Source organism: Lonchura striata, chromosome 6, assembly GCF_050655825.1.
Source record: "Lonchura striata isolate lonStrDom1 chromosome 6, ASM5065582v1, whole genome shotgun sequence".
NCBI classification, from domain to species: Eukaryota; Metazoa; Chordata; class Aves; order Passeriformes; family Estrildidae; genus Lonchura; species Lonchura striata.
This window is the reverse complement of record NC_140708.1, coordinates 11,675,323-11,690,236: the sequence shown is the minus strand read 5'-3', so window position 1 is coordinate 11,690,236 and position 14,914 is coordinate 11,675,323. Positions and strand designations below refer to the sequence as shown.

General features: G+C 40.6%; 1 protein-coding gene across 9 annotated transcripts in view; it reads left to right on the top strand.

Annotated features, from left to right (window-relative positions):
• ARID5B (AT-rich interaction domain 5B) overlaps positions 1 to 14,914 on the top strand; it is a 156,314-nt gene that overhangs the window by 126,384 nt on the left and 15,016 nt on the right. For 6 of the 9 annotated variants that reach the window (XM_085583196.1, XM_085583193.1, XM_085583195.1 and 3 more), the window contains 2 exons: positions 243 to 295; positions 7,528 to 7,625. In XM_085583196.1, coding sequence (XP_085439322.1) covers positions 243 to 295; positions 7,528 to 7,625 — 151 coding nt within the window. The remainder of the gene's footprint in view (positions 1 to 242; positions 296 to 7,527; positions 7,626 to 14,914) is intronic. The other 3 variants (XM_085583198.1, XM_077784519.2, XM_085583197.1) reach the window with 2 other exon arrangements.

Sequence of the window (14,914 nt, the reverse complement as noted above, 5' to 3'; positions counted from 1 at the left end):
CTGTTAAGGAATCTGTAAGTGTGTTCTCTTATATGTAATTAAAAATATATATAGTATGGGCTAATATTTACTCTTCAGATTATGTAAATACCTCTTTTGAAAATGTTTCGCAGGAGCTTTTTCAGGGGCTGTGAGCTTTTTTTTCTCTATTTTTCTTTTTTTTTAAACTGTTTAATTTACATTTCTTTGAAATATGTTGGCTAATGCAATGCTTATCTAAATACTTATTGTCCCTCTAACAGTTAACCTTTGGACTATGTTTCAAGCTGCTCAAAAACTGGGAGGATATGAAACAGTAAGTGTTTAAGCAACTTAAATGAAATAATTGTGCAATCTAACTTTTCCCTGTTAGAAAAAAAATGTAAAAGCAAACAATCATTTGCTGCATTTTAGACTAGCTGTACTCATTGTGGGTTTATTGGGCCATTTTTGGAAATGGTCCCAATTAGTTCCAGATCTGGCAAAATTGTAAACTTGTCGTAAAAACTCCAAGTGGAAAACATATGTAACTCTTCTCTGTCAAGGAAATTAGTTAGGTCTGTAATTTTTTCCCATGTTGAGAAAGGGCTATTATTGTACAACAAGCCAAGATTGCATAAAAGAAATTTCACTTGGCAACATCCCTGACATCTGTTCATGTCTAATATGGGAAATGTATTAAAGGCTTTCAAAAGTAATCAGCATTGTCCATTAAGAAATAGTATGCTGCAGAATCTTCTCTTATTCCAAGTGTAAAAGATCTTTATTAGACAAGGGTCAGTACTACATAAACAGGAAGTTATCAAAGTAATTCAGAAAAGTTTCTGACACTTTTTATCAGCTAACCATATCTGACGAGAACAGTTTATTTTTAGCTCACAGGAAAATTTGATGGCCATGGATTTTACAGCATGTATTTTGAACCAATAAAATATTAGAGCAACAAACTCAGATTAAAATCTTGAAATGAGAAGAAAGAGCTGCATTAATATGGCACATCAAGATGACATCTGCAATAAAAAAACAATTGACATAGGAAGATGTCGTCACTGGAAATATTTTCTTCGCACACAATGATCAGATTAAGTTGTTCAGTTCCTGTCACAGTTAGATGAAAGAAATTATTTTTGCTTTGTTTATGAAGTAATCTGGGACATATCTGTTCTGTAGAGAAATGACAAGAAGACATGCACTATCAAGAAACTGAAAGTCATTTGAACCAAAATTAAAAACTCACTCTTTTCCTTCCATGCAATAAAGCACATTGCTCTGTACATCAGCAGCCTAGGCTGGTTAGCATGGGTGTGCCTGGGATTTTGTGAAACGTGAAATCTAACATTCTTTAAAAAAATATATGCTTGATTTGGCTTTTACTGTTGCTCTATCTTTCATTAATCAGCACATACCATGCTTATGTACAGGGGTGTGTGTAGGCGTGCTCATGGGTATGTATGAATGAATAGCTACCATAGATAGATTGTTACAGCAATTATGAGCAGTAATTGCTTGAGTTGTAAAGTGCAATGAAAATGAGGGCTAAAATCTTGAACTTGATCCAGAGCACCAGGGAAGGCCAGGAGGGAGATTGAAGGGAGAATGGCATGTTCAGAGTGCTCAGGAAGGCGAGCAATTTTCACAGCAATGTTTCAGGTTTGCTTGAGGGGACTGAGTACAAAAGGAGAGATGCCAAAGTGGTGGCTTGGTGGAGAGACCTGAGTTTTAGTGCCAGAGGGAGAGGGATGGATTTAGACGAGCTGAGGCAGGTGAGCCTCTATACCTGAGGGAGAGCAAGAATAGGATTGGGAATTTGTGACCACAAGGCCACTGAGCCAGATTTGAGAAACGTGACAGGATCAGAGGGGAAGGATCAAATACATTAGGATGTCAGCCAGAGGAGCTTCAGTCCCCACTTGTCTCAAAGCTCCTGTCCTTTTCTCAGTGACAGATGTTCTCTGGTTTTTTGGGTCATTTGTCACCTTGAATGAAAGTGTACCAGCAGTTCTTTTTCTTCATAGAGAGTAAACTAAGCAATTGCTTCCTATTGAGTAAATGGCAAGGCAAGCACAGCTTACACCCTCTGACATAGCCAGGAGCCCAGCTTTCATGGAGAGTGACTGTGTCTGAAATGATGGGCCTGATCCTGTTTCTATCATGAGAATGGCATCTGTGCTCTTTGCAGGCAAGCTGAAGTTGGGAGGACTGTTGTGATGCAATTTTAAGTTGTATGTGGAGCGTGAGGTTTCCTGACCTCATACTCTTCTGTTAACAGTCTCATCCTCGATATGGATCTGCCTTTGCTTTAAATTCCCTGAGTATTATATTGATAGCTGTTGCAATACTTTGCCCTGTGCATACCTTGGGTTTTATTATTTTATGGCTAGTTGATATGCATTAAGTTTGCCAACTGCATTTGTTGTACATATTTTATAATGGCAAACACTGCTGAGAAGCTTTTGTGTTTTATTTGTTTCATTTTTCACAAGTCAGTGGATGGAAGGGGTGACACAGACCTCAGTTATCAGTTCTAGGATCTTTGGCAGGTCTATTTAGACACAGAAATTTCAAGTGAGTGCTTTAATTCAATGTTGAGCAGAATCCACCACTCATACACAGTGCCACCATCTATTTATGAGGAGAAGTTGTGGAGTACAATGGCTATGTCAGACCTGCCCTGTTTAATATGCCTTTATCTCTATGGCCCCTTCCATCTGACTTGAGCAAACCACTACAAGGGCTTAATCATCTTTAATTGGTTTTAAAATTTCAAAAGTTTCTCATTTATGCATTGAGATAGAAATAGGTCTTTTCTCTTGGAAGTATTGTAAAGAAAATTATATTTAAAAGTAGATATTTGACTTCAGCATGTGAAAGCCATTTTACAAACAGGAAATAGATAAAAGATTGCTTAAAATGACATATGGAAACTTAAAGTAGTCAAATGACAGTTTTTTTACAAGCATAGAAATCTTCCCAGTTACAGCAGTTGCAAACTTTACATCCTTTTATTTGGCAGAACAATTATAGTCTGCCAATTTTTAATTTTATCCACTGGCTTGGCCACTTTCTTCATATATAGGTATTTTGATGTAGTCTAAAAAACATTATTGAGAAACTAGCATGGATCATGTGTGGTGTTTTTCAGCTTCTGCACAGATTCACAGAAGATTTTTGCAATATTTTTAAGTCCAGTCCTGTCAGTTAAGGATCTAAAAGTGACTGGGAATAGACAGGAATTGGATTTGAGATGCAGAGAACAACTTTCTTAGCCATCTGACTTACCCCCTGGGGGAATGGATCCCAGTGAGGCTTTACAGAGAGTATTACCTTTGTATATGGGATATACATACAGGGTATCTAATAGTGTCAAGTCATGATCATGTGTCATATTTAAGTGCTCTCCACTTCGAGTACTTAGGAGAGTCAGTTCTCCTCCATTTGATTACTAATTCTTAGTTAGTTGTCATCTATAACTGTGTAATACCACACTCCCTTGTACTTGTGGTTGAACAAGGCTTAATAAAAACAGCAATCCATACAAACTGGTTTAAGACTTTAACAGATGAAGCTGTCTCTTTCTAGTTGGTGGAATCATATTTCTCTTAAACAAAGATATGTGAGATGAGCATCTTTGTTACTAATAATAGGAGAGTGCATTGGAAAGCACTCTCTATAGCAGACCTGCACAGCATGAGTGATTTAGAATGTCCCCCAACCACTGGATGAAATATGAAACAATGCCATGTTGTAGGGGGCTCAGCTGCAGTGGCATTTAACAGCCGTTGCCTGGAATTTTCTCAGTCACCCTAAGTCAAGTGAGTAAAAGGTACAGAAGTTCACAGATGGGAAACTTCCAGGACATTCCTAAAGAGTTGTCCTTGGCAAATTATGAAGTAGCATTTTACCTTCTGAGCCAACATAAAAGGAGTGCCTTGGCATGTTTGCAGAAGGCTGTGCTGCTGAATGGACTCTACCTGGAGATGACTTAGAAAGATAAAGGATAAAAAGAAAATTAGGTGGAGCTTAACCTTCAGTATGTAGCAGATTAGATTTTGCCAAAGGTCAGTGGGATCCCATTTAGCTGCTGCCTCCTGGAAGCAACAATGAAGTGCTTTAGTTTTTAAAAATTAGTGATTGACGCATACATCAGTCCTGTGTCTGGGCAGGCCCGATGAAACTGGTATATCAGTGGAATGCAAAGCCAACTGGGTTTGTTTCATACAGAACTAATTCCCAGAGCTCTGAAGAGAGCTGTGAACATCATGTACTATGACCAGAAAATCCCCCATTATGTTTGCAGCAGGAAATAGGCAAGAAGCCTTTCACAAGGAAGGGAGCTGGGAGGTAGGATTGCAGTGCAGAAGACCTTAAGATTTCTCAGAGCAGAAAACACCATTAAGAGCATGTTTGTAAACAGTCTTCTGATTTAATAGATAATAAGATCATTGCTTTTATTTGTTTTTTCTTGACTACCAGTCACTGCTTGATGTTGTGCTTATAGGAACCTGTTCAGATCTGCTCTTACATCCCTAGACAGGCCAGTCTTGTTGCTTAACTCGGATTTCGCTTGGTTGGGGAAGATTTCACAGAGGTGTTCAAAAGCACTGCCTTCCAATGGGCCCAGCACACGGATTTTGAAGCTGTAGGTTGGAGCAAATTGCAGGAGGGTTCTACAACCCAGAAGGCCACTTTAAAGCCAGCATTGGAATGTGTATCTGTCAGAGATGACACTGGCTGTGACATGCCCTCGATTATTGGTTGAGCCTGGATCATCCTGCACTTCCAGAAACATGGCAAGCACTGGGAGCGATGTATATGCTATTAGGATTAAAGAAAAACAAGTCAGGAAACTGAAGCAGCAGAGGGAGACATTTTTGGTAGCAACCACATCCATAAGCAAAGCATTGCCAAGCATTATCTTTTCCTGACTCCTTAGGAAATTTGGTCACTGAGGTGGCTGGGAAGAACTTGTATGAGAAGGGTCCTCAGTTTGCATATGGTCAGCAGGGGCATCCGGCTTGAGCAGTCCTGCCCTGCATGACGAGAATGCACTTTCCTCAGTGAAGCATTTTATTCAGATTGTTTAAGGATGTAATTAATCAGTTCCTTTAGTCCTTTGAAGTTTATTAAGCATAAAAAATAAACTTTCCAGAGCAGGGGAAAACTCAACCCCAGGCTTTGTTAGAATAACAATTGTTTCAGGGAATGTCAAATTTAAACTCCCTCTGTGGGAGGGCACAACTCAGTTAATTGCCAAGGAGCTCTGGTCCATTGCAGATGTAGAATTGGATAGAACTGGGCAAATGTTTGTGAAAATATTATTATTCTAAGCTGCTTAGAAGAGACACAAAAAATGATCCATGGACTTCAAAGGGATTCGTTTTTCCCTTTAGTTATGTTTACTACTGTTCCAGCTTGAACATCAACTCTTGAGTCAGCTCATGGTAAATGAGACTAAGGCTCTAAAGTTCTCCTTTTGAAAATTGAGACCATGCTGCTCAGTCACATCAGGATGTTTATAAGGGGGACTTACAGTAGTCCTCCTGCTAACTAATCCTTGGCTTTCATTTAAAGTTTCTGCTCAGCATCACTGTTCTTAGCCAAGGCTTCAGGTCCTGGACAGGCTTGCAAGCCCAGCCAGATTGTGCTTGTCAGAGGGCCAGAGCCCAGACCCCAGAGCAGCTTCGTGCACCTTCATTCCCCCATCTGTGAGCCTGTCAGAGGTTTGATTGCAGCAGTCCTCAAGGGATCTGTGATTTTTTGGGAGCTCCAAGAAGGTGAGGTCTGTCTGGCCACACCTCTGTCCTGTCTATCCTGAGGACTGGTGGAATGTGGAGGCAGGACCAGAGGTAGCTTCCCATCCAGGCATTCCTCCACAATAGGATACTTGGTCCAACTCTCATTTGACTTTTTGGGTTGCATAAGGAGCATCCATTCATATTCTCAGGATGTGATGTTCATTATGGCTCATTAGGACTCTGGTTCTTTCAAGCACTTTAGTAGTAATAATAAGAAGTGTGGGTAGCCTGAGGAAGAGACAGCATAAGAACTGAAACAAAAGAGACTTAGTAGGAACCTTATCATCAGATAAGTGTTTGATTTTTATTTAAATAATTTGCTTATGCATAATTTATCCTTGAATTGCTTGAATCCTTGTGCTCATAGTCTGTGGGCTTATTATAAAAGACAGAAAATAAAATTAGTGAATGAAGTCAGTTCATTTAGCTTTATATAAGGTTTAAGATAGAACACCTTTTTTTTTTTTCTTTCCAAAGTATCTGTAGGTGCGAACTATGGTCAAGTGTAATAGTGAGTTAAAGCTACTGCTGTTTTCTGGAGAACTCTGCAAACAATAAATTTGAAGAAATTGTGACATTATCAAGTGATAAGACTCCAGCCATGCTTTTGGCTTTGGAGAATAATTTCTGCAAGGGAAGGATTTTCCCTTTATATTGAGAGAAACAGAAACACCTCTTACCCTGTAATGTTTAATGATGGTAGCTATCTCCTCTTGTTTAGATTTAAATTACAGGCCTCAGATTGCAAGTTGTAATATTTGTTCTCTTCTGATTGCTGCCTTTAGCTCCTCAGTAAACGCCATTGACTGCTCTGTGGGTAACTCCAAAGCAGCCTCCAGGGCTGAATATATTAAATTCCACAGCATTCCACAGCAAATGACAAAATTCTCCCCAAATTGCCCCCACCAGTTTTCTACCAGCCATCTTTATGAGCTGCAGGCAAACGAGGGTGATCTGTTGTGCTTGTCCTAGTCCTGTTTATCTTCCTGTTTTAAATATAGAAGAATATATAAAATAATGAAGTGGTATTCAGAAACAATCCTTTTGCCAGGTCTTCCATCTGTTATTCTGTATAATCCTAATTTCTGTACCAAAAAAAAAAAAAAAACCCAGAACCATGGTATGCAACTCAATATCTTACAAGATGTTTATTTTCATAAGCATGGTCGAATAATGTACACAGCTCAAATATTAACATTGCAGTACGTTAAGATTTCAGTACTATTTGATCTGTACATTTTATAGATATATAAATAGATAAAAATAAACAGCCTGTAACATATATAGTTACGGACTATGGTTTTGTGGATTTACAGAATTCTGTGGTGGATTTGGGTTTTGCAGCAGATTTATTTTCTCTAATTCAGTTAAAATAACTATGTAATCTTTATTTGTGCTGAGTATGGTTTGAGCTTCATTTTCATAATTTGCTGTGGGATTTGTCTGCATAACTTTTGATAGTTAATGACCCTATATTGATTGAGATTCTTTTGTGAGTCTGTATCTTTTGTGACTGGATAATGAATCAGTCAGATCACTCCATTTTAGAGAGAAAGAAAATAGACATAGTGTTAACTTACCAAAAAAAAAATACACCAAAGCTCTGTGTACTCTATATATTCTTTAGGGGCTTTTATAGTGCTCGTAGTACATGCTGTTCTGTAAGTGTCATATGTGCATTTGTTGTTGTGAAGTCAAATGCTGTAGAATCTGTAAAGATGCAAGATTAAATTTTCCATTGCCATTTTTACAGATAACAGCCCGTCGACAATGGAAACATATTTATGATGAATTAGGTGGTAACCCTGGAAGCACAAGTGCTGCTACATGTACTCGCAGACATTATGAAAGGTAAGAGAACAAATCTGAAATGCTTGTTTAATAAGGAAAAAATTAATTTGGAAAGCCTTCAAAGTATTTTATAAGGAATTAGAGAAAAAGAGAGAGTCTTATTAAAGATTTAGTAAACAGTTCCCCAACAGTTTAGTCAGATAATCCATTGTGATTTAAACCAGAGTGTCTATCTCCAGGGACTAAGTAAATAAAAAAAGCATCTGATTTTCCTTTGGTATAGATCTTAATTTTTGCAACAGCTTTTCAGTTAAAGAAGCTGAAAAATTGAGGAAAAAATACTCAAGGAAAAATAAGAAACAGCAGCTAATTGATGCAAACTCTCGTCTTCTATCATTTTTTAGGAATACCAATTAAGCAGATTGTGGTTTTGATCAAAATAATGGGCTGATCCATAATGCAGGGTGCCGTTAGTGTTGTAGGTCATGCCGAGCATTGCATTCCTCTTCTTCATGGCATTCCTTCCCTCCTCCCTGCCTGCGAGCTGCTGCCAAACACTCTTTCTCTGCAGCCATTGTTGTTGGTCAGAACTGTTGAATTCTTATTCTTCCCATGTAGATAATAACTTCCAGGGCTTGTGAAGCCAGCACACATTGAATAAAATACTGGAGCTGGAATGTTGTTTTGATTTGGTTTTTAGAAACAACTGTTGGGGCTTTTTCTTTTTTTTTCTTCTGTTTTTTTTTCTGGTTTTTTTTGTTTTGTTTTGTTTTTTTTTTTTTTTTTGTTTTTTTTTCCTTAGTCAAGCAAATGTGAATAAAAGCTCGGCAATTTTCAGCTCAGATAAGTAAAATTCAGTCACTTTGCTGGGCTCAGGAAGAGATTGTACTTGCTTGTGCAGGAGGTGGCATGGCAGAGCTGTGTTCAGTGGGCAGTTTCTCTCCTTATCTTAGTGCCCAATGTGTCAGCTTCTCAAAGAGACATACTGCCATCCTCATGGAGGGTGGGGGATTTGATCATGCTCATTTACAGGGGACATCTCCAGCAGAATGGCTTGGGTGCACAGAGGAGTTGCATGTAATGAATGCCATTAGAAATGTTAGAAGCTTTCTGGAGATTGAGCCAAGCAGCAGAGTGAAGTGAGTGAGTTGCTGTGCATGTCAGATGGGGCTTTTCCCTGCCTTCATGTTGCAGACAAATGTTATAGATTGTTTTATTGACTCATCAGATTGTGGGTATTCAGCTCTTCCACCCCCATCATTATAGCCCTGAGAGTCTCAGAGCTTCCTCTTGCACCCAAGCCAGCTGATGGGTTTCCAACTGGCAGTGTGGCTTTTCCCTTGCCAGATGTTCTGTGGGGGATGTTATTTGACAGAGGAGACCCAGGCACACCATAAGCGTTAGGTCTCTGTGGGTTTGGGTTGCAGAAGGAGCCTTGCTGAAACCCTAAAGTCACTGAGAGAGCGCATCTCTAGTAGTTGTGGAAAACTAAATGAGCCATTCACAAATACTCCATGAACCCCTGTCTCTCTCTTCTGCTTTCCTGACAATGTTCAATGCTAATGGTTTTGTTGGTTTTTTTATATGTAAAAGCCTTGCCTTGCGCTCCCATGCATAGAGACTCGTGTGTGACTGACTCAGCAGTTACTTGGGTATGCTCTGAAGTGCCACAAACCCATTGTGCTGTCTGGAAAACCTGAACAGTCCTGATGCCTTCCAGATTGAAAAACCTTTCAAGGCTACCCAAAAGTAGTTCTGCTTGACTTGACCTGGTCTGAGAAAAGTGTCATCTAGTCTATGGTTAGATTGGTTTTAATACACTGAAGAACTCAAATCTGAGTTCATGGATGCCAGTCTATCATGTAGTTCTGTATAAGGTCTGATATGAGGCAGCACCTAATTTTCCACATCCCTGGCAGGCTATCAAAAGATGGCATTTGGAGAAAAAATCTTGCAGGACTTTTAGGTTAGCCCTGAGTTTACCTAAAACGTTCTTCACTAAATCTGGTCTGAAAAACCAAAACCCGTATACAAAAAAACTTCAGTAACTCATCCAGTCTCTACTTTTCTAGTATTAGATGCTCTTTTCTACTACAGGAAAGCTGTATGAAGCCTCAGACTCGAAAAAAAAGTAAATGAAATTGTCATGGTTTGTTTCAGCTGGTAATTCTAACTACACCACCTCTAAATGTAATGCTCATTTATAGGCAAAGTGCTCAGATGACATTTAATCTAAAACTAGAACTGTGGTGCAGGAATACACATGCTCATGATTCAGGACACACATTTTCAAACTTGAAACTGTACAGCTGTACAGCTAAACTGGAAATTTAATTATCTGGAAAGCAAATGCTGAGTAAATCTCCTGAATTTTCTTGTCTGAATCCCACTGCCCTTGTTTGCTTACTGGAGGCAGAATAGGCAGTTCCCATCTCTACAGCTGGATCTCAAGAGCATCCATATTGTGTTAACTAGCTCTCTCCCAAGAGGAGCTACTGACTGTTTGCATCAGCTGTAACATATCAAGGCTGTTCAGGTAGCAGCCACCTTTCAGTGATATCCTTAGGATGCTGTGGAGTGGAATGGTACATATGTCCCAGTTCAGACATTGCCATCCCTCCTTCCTGCCCTCTCCTGTTCCCCGTTGCAAGGTGGAGTTTTACACACCTTTCAAAGGCTGAAAAAAGAGAGAGGGAAAAAAAACCCCATTAACAACAACCAACCAACTAACAAAACCCAAACACAAAATACAAGCACTAGAGAGAGCAAAATTGTCTCTCTGTCTACCAAATCCAATGAAGAAATACAGTTTTCTCTAAAGGTGTTTATAGCCCCTGCAAAGCTACCGTGTGGCTGCAGATTCATGGTATAGTGGATGGCAAAACCTGGAATAAAGCCAGATTTAAAGGTTTTGGGGAATGTGTTGCTCTGTGCCCTGCTGTTTGGAGCAGAGTTTGTGCTGGTAGCTGCTGGTGTGCTATAGCTAGGTAGAGTGCTTCTGTTGGGGCGGTGTTTTCTTTGTTTCTCTGGTGAAAGAGAGAGAAAGGTTTTGTGTGCATTTTCAGCTGATTCATTTATCATTAATACAGTTTGTGTTTCCAGTAACTGTTTTCATTTTAAAATAAGGCAAGGCTGCCCATGTTTCAGTAAGTGTTATATTATATATTAGTTAGACAATTTCTGTTTTATTAATGAGTATGATAATGAAAGTGCAGGTTTCTGAGTAGAAGCAATGGGTGCTTTTATTTAAAGCATAGCAGGCATCATGTAATGCCAATGAATGCGTTATTGTCACTGTAGGCATGGCTGGTCTGGACCTGCCTCTGATTGGCTTATTCCAAATAGGCCCAAGCACTTCATAAAAATGTCTTTGTCAGCCTAGTTTTCCTTCCAAACCTATTCATCTCTGTCAGTTTTTAATATTAGTACCAGGCTCTTGGCTATAGTCCATTAGTACTGTACTTAATTGCTCATATTACAGATGATTACCAATATAAAAAGCATTAATGTTTTCCCATCATGGGACTGTTGCTCTGTGCACAACTTGAACCATACAGAGCTTATAAGGTGGTGGTGTTTTGGTCGTTACTTTCTTCATTAATGTTCCTCTAATGATCTTTCACGATCACAGAAAGCCAGAGGTGTGTGTGGTTGGTATGAGCTGATTCAGCCTACAGCGTTCCCTTGAAACTCTTACAGCCCTTGTCAGTACCCCGCATCTCTCTCGCTTATCGAGAAACCCTCAGAAACGGCTGCTTTTCTGCGAAGCACTCTGCCCCATGCTGTCTTCCCCTAATAATGCAGATGTGGTTTTCACATGCAGGGTCTGAGGTTTCTTTTCGCTTTTACACAAAACACTGATCAGCAGCTTTAACCTTCCGGCATGAGCAGTAGGCTGCGTTTCTGCAGTGCTGATGACGTTGTTGTTGAGGGTTTTTTGGAAATACTACACCACTGCTCCCCTCTTCCCCCCCCCAAAAAAAAAAAAAAAAAAAAACCAAACCAAAAAACCCAGCCTGCTAGTTTGCAAGGTATGAAAAGTTCCAAATAAAATACATTTAACAAAACAGAAATACTAATAATTACCTGTTGTGGCCTTTTTCTGTCTCCAAGTCTGGCTGTGATTCATCTTGGTTTCCTCCAGAGCAAGTCCTGTGCACAAGCTGTGCACAAACACACATGGGCTGGGGAACTGTGCTGTGCAATGGCATGCAGTAGCTCTCCTTGCCTTCTCTGATGGACAGACATGTCGCTGTTGGGAGGTGTCATGGGAGGCAGCTGGATGGTACCATAGACCTGAGTTTCCTGACCTCATTGGGTGCTGCAAGAGGCTGGGCTCCCTTGGGGCCTCCAACAAGGATGGACCCAGAGAGCTCCATGGCCCAAGTCCTGCTCTTCAGCAGCATGTCTCTTGTGCTGGCCCTCACAAGTTATTAGCATTTCCTAAACCAGTCTGTCGTGGGCAGACACAGCGGGAGAGGGGTTTATTAGGCCTTGTGTTCTCACTAAATAAAGGCAGCTGAGTGGGAAAGTGTTCTGCAGAGACACAGCCACGTGGAACTTGAGGAGGAGCAGATAGGTGAGACGGGTTGTATTTCTTCACAATGGGGCAGCAGGTGGCTGTGCCCACACTTTGGACACTGACCTGCAGAGGGTTTTATTCTGGCTGTGAGTGTAGCCCCTGGGCACTTGCAGAGAACTCTGCCCATCTACCAGGGGATTAAACTTCAGGAGATGCAGTGCCTTGTACAGTTCAGAGCCCATACTGCCATTTTTCTTTCTAAATCTCTCACATAAAAATTATATATGATCACAAACACAAGGCAGGTCAAAATAGGTCCCTTACACAGTTTCCCTTTAACAGCCATAAAGTCTGTCTACCCTGAGGATATTATGCAGTAATTCAATATGCAGGAGAGCCCTGTGTTCCATGCAAATGCTGTTTGGTTTTCCAAAGCCTTTGGATAACTTTCATAACATGTAAGCATTTCAGTGGAATTTTGCAGGAAATAACAGCCAGTCGTTAGAGGGAACAAAAAGTAGGGGGCTAGTATAGCATCTGCATGAAATTGCTTATGGTTATCTTTTTATACACATTGTAATTAATAGAAGGTTTTGATTTACACTGTTAAGTGTGAAAACATCCCCAGGCAAAAATTAATCAAATGTTATGTCATGCTGTAAACTACAACTAGCTCTTTGTTTGACTCAAAAAAAACTTGTCAAGCAACAGTTTTCTCCCCTTGTTTTATTTTTGTCTTCACCCCACTTCCCTGCCCCCCTCACACTTCAGCTGGTCCCAGACTCCCAGAAAACTTCGCAAGTTGCAAATTGTCTCCATAGTTTTCCATCAAGCACAAATTTAAGCCTGAAGATAGACGAGGTGTCTCAGTTCTCTCTTTATTTTCCTAGGTTTTTGGTATGGGTTTTTTTTTCTCTTTTTGATAAATAACAAGAGGTTTCTACATATGATTTTCTGCCCTCAGGGCTTTATCATTAAGATTAAATAACTGTACTCTCAAGCATACCACTGAACAAACATCTTTTCAATTATGTGAGTAACAGATGCTTTAACAAAGGAACTATTGAAAATTTAGAAAGCTTCCCCCCTCCCCAAAATTTAAAAAGTATCAGATGACAGAGAAATGTAATTGTTTACCATAAAGACAAATCTCTAGCTGTCCTTTTAAAACATCTGAGAACATGCTTTTTTTTTTTTTTTTTTTTTTTTTTTTTTTTTTTTTAATTTATTTCTGGGGTTTCAGTCTCAGCAATTACTGGCCAGTGCTAGAGTCAGCAGGAGTCCTTGAATGCAAAGTGCTGGACAGTCCGGCAGTGCCCTTAAGTGCCTGCAAGCAGAAGATCTCTCCTGGTGGGGAATTGTTTTCCCACCTACATCCTTCCTTTCACCCAGGAGTTCATCCCAGCAGAATTGGGGCGTGCTGTGTGCTGCCCAGTGCTGCTGGGTGCATTGTCACCCAAGCAGAGTGCCCGCCATGCACGTGTGCCTTGGCGCTTACTGGATGCTGGGGCCCTGCAGTGCCCAGAGCTTTGGGGTGCCAGCAGTCCAGCTCAGTGCTTGGAGACAGTGTCACACATGGCAAACTCATTCCTTGACATCCAGGAGTAGAGTCAGGCTCAACACAAGAGGACTTTTCCTTGCTGGGAGCCAAGTAGCCCCAGGAGAGTGGGAGTGAGAGTGAGAGGTGTGCCATTCTCTTTTGTAGGAGCAGCACCAATGAGTAAGCACCAAGTAAAATCTTCTCCCTCAGACTGCCCAGTGATGCTGGGAATCACCACCTTGTACTTTAGGATTTTGTTAATATGAAGGAGAATGCCCATGGTTTGTTCAGCTTTCTGCAGTGTAGATGCAGTTCAGAGCTCCCAGGGAGGGTCAGCAGGATTTTGGAGTCCTGCCAGAAGTCCTACACCCCACAGGCACATCTGTAAGCTTGTTCTGAGCATAGGGACCAAGGAGGGACCTACCAAAATGTGTGTCTACCTTTAGATGCAGAAATGGTGACTATGGCCAAAACAGAGTCTTGTAGTGGTTTTGGTAGAGTGATCTGGGGAAGTTGCTGTGTGCTCACTACTCTTCCTTTGACTCTTCTCCATGCAGTAAATCTGTGCCAGAGGCAGAAGACTGGATTTGTTCATCTCCCCCTGCAGAGCCCTAGGATCAGGAGTGCCTGAGCTTGCCTTGCTGGGCTGTGCAGTTAAATCAACAGCTGTGTTTGTAATGTCACTAATTTCCAGTTTACTTAAAACGAAGTGTCTTTGAATTCTCTTAGAGCAGCACTGTTCCCACCTTTCAGCAGTAAGCCATTCTCATTACCCACCAGCACTCCCTGTGGGCTGTGAGGAAAGTTGTTGTTGAAAGGATGAAAGAGCCATTTCTTTAAGGAAAGAAAGTTCTTTGGAAAGAAAATTGAACTCCAGCGTATTTTGTCTTTGCTGATATAATACGTGCCAGTTTTGTACTTCAGACAAATGCAAATAAAGCCATTGCTATTGTGTTCTGCACAAAAGCACGTGAGGCTTGCTTTCATAACCCCTGCATTGTACAATGCAATCCAGGGAAATCAGACTTCAGCAACACGCTGCTTCATTTCCTCAATGTATTTTATATTCCCATTTTGGAAAACAAGCTGAGACCTTAACATTTTGGGTTATTCCTCTCCCCTCTTTGCTGGGAATGTGATTCTGGTGCCCCAGAGAGCTGCCTCGTTCTCCTGGCTATCCCCACCAACTGATCGTTGTTGAAGGTTTCCCTTGTTGTTTCCCTTGCCTACACTGGACCAGTGCTCTAAGATTTATCCTTTTGAAAAGCAACAACGTAAAAAAGACAA